General features: G+C 36.3%; 1 protein-coding gene and 1 pseudogene across 1 annotated transcript; both read right to left on the minus strand.

Moving 5' to 3' along the window:
• Positions 1–1,101: 1,101 nt before the first annotated feature.
• Positions 1,102–1,863, minus strand: LOC102861961 (annotated as a pseudogene).
• Positions 1,864–6,240: 4,377 nt separating this feature from the next.
• On the minus strand, positions 6,241–12,634 carry LOC102862367 (olfactory receptor 4S2-like). Its single transcript, XM_006883264.1, has 2 exons — positions 12,602–12,634; positions 6,241–7,212 (listed from the first exon to the last, which is right to left on the minus strand). The coding sequence occupies exons 1-2, from the start codon at positions 12,632–12,634 to the stop codon at positions 6,241–6,243; spliced, it is 1,005 nt and encodes a 334-aa protein (XP_006883326.1).
• Between the last annotated feature and the right edge of the window lie 299 nt (positions 12,635–12,933).

Here is a 12,933-nt window from a genome sequence, read left to right on the forward strand (position 1 = left end):
GGTGTGTCAGAGGCGGTGCGGTTGGCGCAGGATAGAGCAGGGTTTAGAGCTGTTGTGCATAGGGTCGCTATGAGTTGGAAATGACTCGATGGCACATAACAACAACAACAACAAATGTGGATCACAAAAAATTGTGGCTAACCTTGAGAAGAATCAGAATCCCAGAACACTTGATTGTTCTCATACAAAACCTATATTCAAACCAAGAAGCAGACAGTGGAACAGAGCAAGGAACCATTGCATGATTCAAAATCAGGAAAACAATTTCTGCTTGCTTGGGTCCACAATCAACACTCTTGGCACCAGTAGCCAGGAATTTTAAAAAGATTAATTAGATTAGGAAAGTCTGCTGTAAGGGACCTCTCCAGAGTGGTGAAATGCAAAGATGTCATTCTAGAGACTAAGGTGCATCTGATTTAGGCCATTATCTTCACAGTTAGTTTCTATGCATCAGGAAGCTGGAAAATAAATAAGAAATACTTAAGAAGAATTGATACTTTTTGAGTTGTGGTGCTACAGAAGAGTATTGAACAAACCATGGCTGCCAGGAGAACAAACAGATCTCGGAGATGGTAAATCCAAGTTGCTCTTTGAAGGCAAGGATTTTGAAGCTCTGTCTCATATACTTTGGGCATGTTACCAGGATGGATCAGTCCTTGGAGAAGAACATTGTACTTGGAAGGGTAGAGGTACAATGCAATAGAGGAAGATCCTGGATGAGATGGATTGACACAATGACTGGCCTGAAAGAGGCAGGTGTGTCAGACAGTGACATTGGCTCAAGATAGGGTAGGGTTCAGAGCAGTTGTGCATAGGCTTACTATGAGTCACAGGTGACTTTATGGCACATAAGAACAAGCCACTTTATTCTCTGTATTTATCTATTCTGGATAATTTGTATAAAGGGGAATCATACAGTATTTGCTCTTTTGTTTCTGGCTCAGCTTTGTTTCCCTTTGTGACTGAATAATATTCTATTACATGCATATAACACATTCAACAGAGTAAAGAGATAATCTTTGCAAAATGGGAGAATATCACAGGGAATTATATTTTTTATGCTGTGGTATTTTTAATTATGTAAAAGCTTATTCAGTCACATCACCTAGAGATTATTTCTCCCACTATGTTTTGCAGCCGCTCTCATGTATCTCTCTCTTCAACAATGGCAAGGTGACTACATTTTTCCTGTAGAAGAGAGATCCATGTTTTTTTGCCTTTGCCAATAACAAAAAAATGTTGGAAAATCAAGTGGCAAATCTGTTCCCATCGGCGTCTTTCACATGTAGCACATCAAAAAGAGTCAGGATGTCTCTATTAATGACCATATCAGTTCTTCCCAGGTTAGCACCTCCAGTCACCGTGCACGTGGAATCAATAAAAACAATAATCTCTTAAGTCTCCAAGTCAATCTAAATGATGTCACCTACCTTGATAGAGGATCAGGGTAGCAGATGGTTTGAACCTCATCGGTCACCAGATGAGGGATTCCTTTTATGTCTACAAAGATCCTTCTTACTTTGTACAACTTTGTACTTGGCCTCCTCAGGTATAATGCTGTGACCAGTAGTAAATTGGCCAGTATTATAGATCAGATGGAAAGGCTCGTTAGTATTGTTAATGCTGACTATATCAATGAAACCAGCAGGGTAAGTTATACCAGTTAGGATCTTGCCTTAAACCTTAATGAATCACTGCATGCAGGTGGTTTTTTTGGGGTTGTTTGTTTGTTTTAACCTCATCTCCAGTTAGGGCACAATTAAATCTGTTTCTCAAGAAAATGATCAGTGGTAGACATTCTCTCAGTTTGTGGGGACAAGTAGATAAATGAGGAGCAAATACACCAGTTAGCTTGTCCAGCATCTGTGCTTTAGATGCTCCTTGGGACCACAAGCTGTGGCTTTACATGAAAGAGGCTCATGAATCATATATTTGGTAAGAATTTGATAATCAGAATATATAAAGAACCCATACCACTAAATGATAAAAAGCCTAAGAATTCAATTTAGAACTTCAATATAAAAGTCCATTAAATATAAAATTAAAATTAAAAGTAAAATGTCCATTAAATATATAAAAAAGATGAGATACCAATTTACCCCTCAGTAATTCAAACCTTGATTTGCAATACTTAAAGACTCTATAGGCAGAATATTGAATGATCCTGGAAGCATTAAAAGAAAAGAAGTATACTGAGTTACTGTATCAAAAAGAATTGGTTAACCCAGAAGAATTTCATGAAACACATATGATCAAGAGAAAATGGTAATCAAGGAGGAAGTTCAAGCTGCTCTGAAGGAATTGGAAAAAACAAGACCCTAGAAATTGGTGGCATACCAACTGACATGTTCCAACAAACAGATGCTGCCCTGGATGTGTTCACCAGGTTGTGCCAAGAAATTGGGAGGCCATCTATATGCCCAACTGACTGGAAAATATCCATATGTATTACCATTTAAATAAAAAAGTAATGTGATAGACTGAAAATTATCGAACAATACCCTAATATCACATGCAAGTAAAATCCTGCTGAAGATTATAAGAAAACAACTGGAATAGCATAGCAATAGAGAACTACCAGAAATACGAACAGAGTTTAGAAGAGGTCGTGGCACTAGAGACATTATCACCAATATTGGATTGCTCTTAGCAGAAAGCAAAGAGTACAAGAGGAATATCTATCTGTGTTTCATTGACTATGTACAGACATTTAACCGTGTGGATCACACAACTTGTGGCTAACCTTGAAGAAAATGGGAATCCCAGATCACTAAATTGTACTCAGGTGAAAACTATACTCTTGTTCAGGAAGCGGTCTTCAAAACAGAGCAAGAAAACACTTGGTTCAAAATAATGAAAGGAGTGCATCAGGAATGTGTCCTATCTCATGTGGAACAGATCATTCAGGAGGCTGGGTTATATGAGGATGAATATGGCATCAGAATTTGTGGAAGACTCTTCAACAACCTGTGACATGTGGATGGCACAACCTTGCTTGCTGAAACTGAGGAGGACCTGAAGCATTTGCTGCAGACAGTCCAAGATTGTAGTCTTCAATATAGATTGAATCCAACATCAAGGAGACAAAGGTTCTCACCACTAGGCCAATTGGCAAGGTCATCATAGATAGAGAAGAGATTGAGGTTGTTAATTCTAACTTGGTCAGCATCACATCAACACTCTTGGAACCAACAGTCAGAAAATCAAAAAGCGTGTTGCACTGGGAAAACCTGCTGTCAGACACCTCTCTTGAGTACAGCTGAAAAGCAATATCAGTCTAGAGACTAAGATGCAGCTGATTTAGCCCACAGTCTGCAATTACTTGCTATGCATCAGGGAGCTGGGCAATGACTAAGGATGACAGAAAAAGAATCCATGCCTTTGAGTTGTGGTGTTGGAAAAGAGCCTTGAACATACACCATGGTCCACCAAGAAGGATGAAACCAAATTTCTTCTTGGAGGCTAGGATTTTGAAGCTCAGTCACACAATCTTTGGTCATATGGCCATGTGGGACTGATCCTTGGAAAAGGACATCATGCTTGGAAAGGTGGAGGGACAGCACAGGCGAGGAAGACCCCAATAAGACGAATTGATACAGTAACTAAATTAATGGGGTAGGTGTGTCGAAGTCAGTGAGACTGGCTCAGATTAGGGTAGGCTTCAGAGCTGTGGTACACAGGATCACTATGAATACAGACAACCTGACTGGCACATTGCAACAATAACAAGATGTTTATTATCAGAAAAATGGGTAACAAAAACTGCCGTCCATTGCTGATCAGATAGTAAAATGGTGGGTGGTGTAGTCACTGTAAAAAATACTTTGGGGGTTCCTCAAAAAGTAAAGGGAGAACCATCACATGACCAAGCAATTTCATTCCCAGGTATTATGGAAAGAAAAATATTACCAGCAAATCAATTACAGTTAGGTGGCCTTCCTAAGCAAGAAAACTGTTTGACAACGGGAGCACCCTAAAAAGAAAATAGTAAGGAGATTGAAGTTTATACTTGTTACAGGTATTTCAAAATAATGTTTATAGGGATAAATTTCTTATCTTTGGCTTTGATTGATTAATCATATTGAATTTGCTTTTTATTTTAGGAAAGTTAACCACTGAACACAATGCTGGCATACCTTGATTTGATGACTTTTGATTATTAATGCTTATAAATGTTGCTAACAAATGTCAATTTTTGTTGAACTTAACATAAATTTCAATTTTTTATTTTGTTTGGCTCTTGGATAAGAGAAATCATTCTAACTCTTGCTTCTTTAAATATTTAGTAGTACAAATGAAAAAATTGAAAATGGGGACTCAAATGGGTGCAACAATGTTTATTGTGATAATATTATTTTTTAAGTGAGTAATTTCCTTTAATTGTCACAGTATATTAAGAATACGGCTAAATTATCCATTTTTATAATGTCACAAACTAAAGCACGCATGCTAAAGATAGCATGAACAGGTAGGTCATCTTAACTTTGGAAATGTAAGAACAAGCAAATAAAAATTAATTATAGTTGTCACTCACTCACTGCCTGTGATAATATTCTTAATAGCTAATATAGGAGAGTAATGCTTCTTTGCATTTTTTTAACCTTAAAGAAGTCCTTGCCTTTATCTTTTAATATCTTAAATTACATGTGTTGCTTTTTAAATTTTTCCCAAAAAATCATTTCTTTTTAATTTTTTAAGTTTGTAATTCCAACAAAAGACTTCAAATATTTTTCTCATTATTTTTGATAAGTGGTTTTTATAAAGTTTGTTTTTCAGATGTTACCTCTTATTCAAATTCTTACTAAATATCCTAAAGTATCCCCCTTTTTCTTCCCTCTGTAGGAGCTATCTTCAAATATATGTTTTATTTGAGTCACTAAAATTTTGACCAACAGTTCTCTTGTCACCATCACATTGTCCATCCCTCGATACAAAGGAGAGACTAAATATGTAATATTTTAGACAAGTCACCATAAATATCACCATGTTTCTGTTACTAATTTTTAGAAACAGAACAATAGATATTGAGGTAATAATAAGAAATCTGTGTCACAAACAACTAATACAGAGTCATCCCTGCACCAATTACAAACAAAAAAGAAGTAAGATACATTGTGTATACTACAGGAAAGTTGCAGAAATGGGATTGAATGCATTTATTTTAAAAATATATTTTTATAAGCTGTACATAGAAATTCTTAAAATATGCAGAGAAAAATGTTTGTTAAAATTAATTAGCAAAGAGTTCTTGAAAAAGAACTATAAGATGAGGTGTTAAAAAAATCCTTAGAATAAAAATTATAAAACTATCTTCTGTGAAATATCAAACAGCTGTAAACAGTTTCCAACTTTACTGAAAGTACTACAAAAAGAGATGCTTATACATAATTTTAATTACAATTTTGTCATAGAAATGTATCTCATTAACTTATTTCAGCAGTTCAGATATCAATTAACTCCAGTTATGTTAATTATTTTGTAATTTCCAAAATTACAAAGTAAGATTAGTATCCATAGAAACAGTATCACGGTATTGAAGTAGTAGAAAATCATTCACATGTCCCAAAGAAGTCTTTAAAATAATTGCTCTGCACCAAAATGTGTAAAATGTTCTTTTCTCCCCTTATAGAAGTTATCTTTCAATCATCTCTCTTCATCGTGATTTGTTAATTGAATTATGTGTGCTTACGAATCTGTTTCTCCTACCAGGTTCTGTTGATATTAAGGAGAACTAGAAAAACATGAAAAATTGACAAAATAAGGAAAGAAGTAAGTAAGTGAAGTGAGGACAAGAGAAAATAAGATAAAAAGAGGAATAAAGTAGGGGAAGAGGACAGAAGGAACTCTGACAAGTTAAGCTTCTTTTTCTAGGAGTAACGATGTGATTTCCTCAGTAATACCCTTTCAACAACCTCTTTGAAAATTATTAAATTATAAGGAAACTCTATTTGAAAGAGGGGGATCTAAAGGTGTTAAATTTGACATAATTTTTTTACCTGTTAGAAGAAAGGAGAGGATAAATTTTTCCAGGGTGGAAAGGTTTACATTCAGCTATCATGGTGACTAACGGTAATAAGTTTGGCTCACCCAAAAACAAAGAATCAAAAAAGGATATAAAATTGTTTCCTATTAAATTAAAAACATGAGATAGTTTTGTTTTAGAGACTATCTAATCATTGATTAACCTACAATGGCTTTTATAAGTACCAACCAATTTTATGCACTTGATATTCTGATAAACTATCCCTTCTGTTTCTCCTTCGAGATCTTCCTGCTCCATAGTCGTTTCATGGCATTCTTTACATCCTCATTTCTCAGAGTGTAAATGAGTGGGTTTAGCATTGGGGTGATGGTAGTATAGAACACAGACACGGCTTTATCCAGTGGGAAGGTCGTAGATGGGCGGAGATAAATAAAGATACAAGGAACAAAGAAGAAAGTCACTACAGTCAGATGAGATCCACAGGTAGAGAGAGCTTTGCGACGGCTCTCTGCAGATCGCTTCCGAAGACTAAATAAAATAACTGTGTAGGAGGCTAAAAGAATAAGGAAACATCCCAGAGAGATAAGACCACTATTAGCAATGACCAAGATGTTTACCAGTGTTGTATCAGCACATGCAAGTTTTAGGACTGGGTGGACGTCACAAAAGTAGTGGTCAATGACTTGAGCATTGCAGAAGGGCAGCTGAAAAGTTAGGAGGGTCTGCACAAAGGAATGACCCAGGGCCCCCAACCAGGACACTAACGCTAGCACGGAACAAACATTGGCACTCATGATGGTAGTATAGCGAAGAGGCTGGCAGATCGCAGCATAACGGTCAAAAGCCATGACAGTCAAAACAAAAATCTCAGCACAACCAAAAAAGTGGAAGGTAAACATCTGAGTCACACAGCCCCAGTAGGAAATGGTCTTTTTCTCTGATATGAAGTCTGCAATCATCTTGGGAGCTGTGGCTGAGGAGTAAGCAATGTCCACAAAAGACAGGTTACTGAGGAAGAAATACATCGGTGTGTGGAGCCGGGGGTCAAAAAAGACAGTCAGTAAGATAAGCAGATTTCCCACCATAATCACAGTGTAGAAGAGGAGGAAGAGTGCAAAGAATATGAGCTGCGTTCCAGGATCTTGGGACAGTCCCAGGAATATAAACTCAGTGACATTGTTAACTATTTCCATGGGAATCCAGGCAGGACTGTTGATGGCTCTGAATCTCTGTAAAAACAAACATGCATGTTTGTGCCTTTGGAAATGTTAGGGATGAGTAAATGATTTGAGTGAATTTTGCTGTCTTAATATGGTTTTGTAAATATAACCATCTCTAATGTTTTCAAAGGAAAATGCATTCTGAGTTGTAAATGGAAATTTTGCAAATATATTTTAAAAATGTAACCCATATATAACTTGGGAATTCTATTATCTAAGACAATAGCAAGTCACATTTTTAGAGTATTTTTAACTTTTAAAAAGAGAGACCTCTAAGAACAAATGAGTAATACTATCTTTATTACTTAAAAAGTTCAAGATGTATGGGGAGCTCTGGTGGCCTAGTGGCAAGAAGCTGCACTGCAATCCCAGAGAAACACGGTTCGAATCCACCAGATGCTCTGCCGGAGAAGGAGGCGCAATATCCTCCTGTACCAGTCAGATCTGATTTGACGGTACACGCACACAAAATAATTAAAAAAAAAAAAGTTCAAGATGTAGATTACAACAAAGAATTAATAAAGACTAGAAATATCAAACAAAAACAAAACTTAAAGTTACAGCTAGAGTCTGTCTTAAGTTTACTACATCTCAGATAGGATGGTTTAAAAAAAAATTTATTATTTCAGTTTGCTAAACAGTAAACTTGGAAGGAGGAGTGGTAACCACTTCCATAATAGCTTGCCTCCGGAAACCCTATGAACCTGGAGAGAGGATGAAAGGCACCCAAGCGTCGAGGACTCTCCTTCATAGGGTTGCGACTCGAAGGCACTTAACAACAACAACAAACAGTAAACTGAAGTGTGTCTTTTGAATTCAGGATAATGAGCAAATAATTTTTTCATCCTTGAATTTCTGTTTTCATTAAACTTTTAACATGTATTTGATATAGTCAGAAATTTTGAAATTTATATTAAACAACAGAACTTATGTAGGTATCTGAGCACTAACATCCTTAACATGGTCTATATTCTCATGTTGGTGGAAAGTTTAGAAAGCTCATCTACTGCTAATCTTGATGTTCTCAAATATATTTTGACTGGGCAGTTACAAAATATAATTCACATTACTTTTCTTTAAGAATTCTAACCATGATATCAAAGATGTTTAAAGGGATTGAATTTCTCCTGAATAATGACAACTTCTTTTTATCTGTGATGCCTTTTAAGAGCTCATAAAATTAAGAATATTCTAGGACTTGAGGTGTCCATTGGAGGGGCGGGGGGAGTCCAGAAATTGAAGAATTGGATTTGACTCACAGCTCTGCCTCCTATGATCTGTAAGTTCTCCAACTTCTATGAATTTCAGCCTTTCCTTCTAGATATATTAATGATGCTCTAGGGAAAGATAGTTATAAAAACATTAAGCAATCTACATACTTAAATCACGATTATTTTAGTGATGGAATTTTTTGAGCATTTATATCAGACATCTGAACTGTCTGGACAAGAAAGCTTCTATAGAACTGATTTTCATGGTTTTCCCAGGTTCTTTAGTAAAATTGTGTCTCTCTAGGGTTCTGTCAAAGAATATATACTATTAGTAATAGGATCTGTTCTCTCAAAGAAGGCCCTAGCAGCCAAGTAGTTAAAGAGTACAGATGCAAGCCAAAAGGTCAACAATTTATCTACCAGCTACTCTAAAATATAAAAATGTGTCAGTCTGCTTCTGTACAGTATTCTTTAAAGATATGTTTCCTTCGAAACTCTATGGGGCAGTTTTACTCTATATCCTACAGGGCCACTACGAATCAGAATTGACTTGGGTAGTGGCTGTTGCTGTTGTGTACCATCAGGTTGGCACTGGCCCATAGCTGACCCTCTGGAAGATTTTCAGAGGCAGTTAATCACACAGAAGGAACTACTGCTCCTTTACTTAACTCTACAACCCATCTAAATTAGTTCAAATAGAAAAAAGAGCAAAGAATACAGCTCTTGAAATGCTCTATGGAGTTTTTCTTTTTCCTGTGAGTGAGTTGTAAATGGAAGCACTAAAACTTTCAGCACCTTTTTCTTAATAACAATCTTATTCTCAAGGCAATAATAATAATCATCTGTGAAATTGTACCCTTGACTTCAATATGACTCATAGAGATATTATAATACATACATGTTTTCACTCCGGTCAGTGGTCATCATTTTATAATCTACCAATTTTTAACATTTTTAACCATAGAAATATCTAACATCTCAATTCCTCCAGTTTTTCTAATTTCCCATAACTAACTAGATAATTCATTAATTGCTGTGGAACAAAAGAAAAGGAATAATAATAGCATGAGCAAGTAAAATTTTGAGACATCAATAAATAAGAACCGAAAGTTAGTACTTTTAGGATATCATCTACTTGATCTTCTATAGCTCACAGGATACTAATCTGTATTTATTCTTTCACCCAAGTAATTTTGAGAATAAATTTATCTTGGTTTCTGTGCTAGAAATGGAAAATGATTCATAAAACTCAATTTACCACATAAGACTGTCATTTTAGAGTAATGCTTTTAAGATCTTCCCAATTCCCATTAGATTAGATCGCTTATTATGTAAAACTACACTTATATGAATAAAAATGTTGCTAATGATTACTTAATTGATATTAAATTGAATAAGACAAATGAGATCCAAATTGAGTTCTCTAGATTCCAGCATTAGTTTGTTAGGACTAAATTCCAAATGCAATCATACTGATGTGCACTATAAAATATTTTCTGAATAACTTAAAAGAGTTACTGGAAGAAATATTGCAAAGTGAGTAGAGAATTTAAAGATTCCCCTTCATTCTTGAATATCATTTGAATCAACAAAAATTGTCCTTGCCTTCTTCATATTTTCTTTACTAATACTAATAGGATATTTACTGTTGCAAGCTTCCTCAGGATGATTCCATGACATGGCTTTGATTTTGAGAAACTCTTGGATCAATAAAGTTTCCTCAAGTAGAAATGTGGTCTCAACCCTAAAAGATTGAGATCATCTATATGTGATCTTCATGTTATGTATCCTCAATATTTCCTCATCTACAGACTAAAGCAGCTTTGTCTTTGTTCTTTCTATCCCTCTTGTCTGCTCATTCTCCCTTGTCCCCTGCCTATCTTGTAAAGTTATTATAAGTTTAGAGCCATGCCAGTTTCTGACCTGGGTCTGGAAGAGCTTCTTTCTACGTCCTTAGTTGCCAAGAGGCAGATGTGATCAGCAATCTTTATGCATCATTGGAACCCTGAGGGAAATGCTGGACAGTGGTTGAGTAGTGACTAGAGAGTACTATTAGGCAAAGAAAGTGCAAGTGTAATCCTTATTAAATGATTATTTATAAAACTATATTGAAGGTTACATGGTAAATAACTAGTTAAGAAATATTCATGACACTACCACAATTTCCACAATTTCTTCAAAGTTGGAGGAAGAGGGGAAAATGATACTAATTATCATGATATTGAATCAGTTACCTAACAAAAAAAAAATCTTAAGACAGTCTTTTTTTCACTTTTCTTTAATATGTTCTATTGTCAGTTGGGCACATAAAGTATTTAAACTAGAACCGTGAATATACAGTTTCTGTTACATTATTACATGAATGAGTTGCTAAGAGATTTAGAGAAAATGATATTTACTAGAAGTAACAATTATGTCTCTGAAATCTAGTAAACATGTGATCACTAAATTACAGTATATACTTAGCATAATAGTTTGTGTGAGCTGCCCTTTGGTACAAACCATTACAGGGTTACATTACAGAGGGGGAAAAATAAAACCAAGTAAGTATTAGGCCAGAATGCTTATCTGAAGCAAAAACAATAACCTTTTTATAGCAGTAAAGTGTTTTTTTGTTGTTGTTAGTTACACTCCTTCATGCTAAAAGGTTCTAAGGCACAAATAAATTGGACTGTTTAAACAAATTCTTGACTCTGAGATGCATGTCTTTGTTAAATACTTCCTTTTTCTTCTTTTCTCTATCTGCCTAAATTTGTCTTATTTTAAATCTGTCTCTCACTTTAAATCTCTCATTGTTTTCCTCCTCCCCAAATTCTTATCTTGTTTATTTTTCACTTTTCCTTTCTTTTCTTTCTTCTTACTCTTACTTTCTTACTCTTTCCTTTCAAAATATTGAACGTTTCTTTTTAGTGTGCACAGTACCTTCCTTACAGTTACAAAAAACACTGACTATCCAACAAATAAGAAGTCTATGTTGTTGTTGTTGTTATGTGCCATCGAGTCGCTTGCCACTCATAGTGACCCTATGTACACCAGCCCTAAACTCCGCTCTGTCCTGTGCCAATTGCACTGTCTCTGACACTCCCATTCCAATTATCCCAGTCACCGAATCCATCCACCTCATAGAGGGCCTTCCTCTCCTGCGCCGTCCCTCCACCCTCCCAAGCATTATGTCCCTCTCTAAGTACCGGTCTCTCCTCACAACATGCCCAACGTATGTTAGACGGAGCCTCAGAATCCTTCCCTCCAAGGAGACACCCGGTTTAACCCTTTCCAGGACAAATCTGTTTGCTTTCCTAGCAGTCCATGGTATTCTCAATACGCTTCTCCAGCACCACAGCTCAAAGGCATCAATTCTCCTTCTATCCTCCTTGGTCATTGTCCAACTCTCTGATGCATAACAAGTGATTGCGAAAACCATGACCTGTATCAGACGCACCTTAGTCTCCAGAGAGACACCATTGCTCTTCAGTACTTTGGAGAGGTCCCTACCAGCAGACTTTCCCATGGCAATGCACCTTTTAATTTCCTGGCTGCTGGTGCCAAGAGTGTTGACTACAGAGCCAAGCAAACTAAGGCTGTGTACAATCTCAATCTCTTCACCATCCATCCTGATGCTGCCAATTGGTCCAGTGGTGAGAATCTTTGTCTTCTTGACATTGAGCCTCAATACATATTGTAGGCTGCAGTCCTTGACACTCTGCAGCAGGTGCTTCAGGTCCTCTTCAATTTCAGCAAGCAGGGTTGTGTCATCCGCATAATGCAGGTTGCTGATAAATCATCCACCAATCTTGACCCCACACTTCTCCTCATAGATCCCAGCCTCCCGAGAGGAATGAAATATGCATAATCATTTTAAAAAGTCTAAGAAGCTATCTAGGAGTCCCTAAATTATTGGTTTTTTATAGTACCACTCTAAACATTAGGCCTAGTTTTAGTGACTGAGATTTTTCTGAGACCAAGTGTTTATTCTTTTGACGTTAGGTGCCTTCAAGTTGACTGAGACTTGTAGGCACTCTGAATAACAGAGCAGCACCTTGTCCTGTCCTGTACCATCTTAAGTATCCCCATAATGATAAAGTCCATTGTTGTAGTCACTCTGTCAATCTATTTTCTTGAGGATCTTCTGTTAATTCACTGTCTTTTCCCAGTCAGCTACTTTTCCTCAAGTACAGGAACATCTTTACCATATGACCAAAGCATGTAAGAGGTTTCACCATTCTTGCCTCTAAGGAGCACCATGGTTGCAATTTCTCAAAGACAGATGTGTTTGTTCTTTTGGCAGACAGTCATACATTCAATAATCAACACCACAATTAAATCGAATTGATGTTTCTTCAGTCTTCCTTATTCATTAGACAACTTTTCGATAGATATAAAGCAATTGAATATGCCACAGCTTGAATCACCTGTGCTTAAACTCAGTCCTTAAACTGACATCCTGGCTCCAGAGCACTTCAAAGAAGTCCTTTATAATATACTTGCCCAATGCAATATATCTTTTGATTTCTGAACTGTT

Source organism: Elephantulus edwardii, unplaced genomic scaffold (genome assembly GCF_000299155.1).
Source record: "Elephantulus edwardii isolate Elephantulus edwardi_28Jun2011 unplaced genomic scaffold, EleEdw1.0 scaffold00026, whole genome shotgun sequence".
NCBI classification, from domain to species: domain Eukaryota; kingdom Metazoa; phylum Chordata; class Mammalia; order Macroscelidea; family Macroscelididae; genus Elephantulus; species Elephantulus edwardii.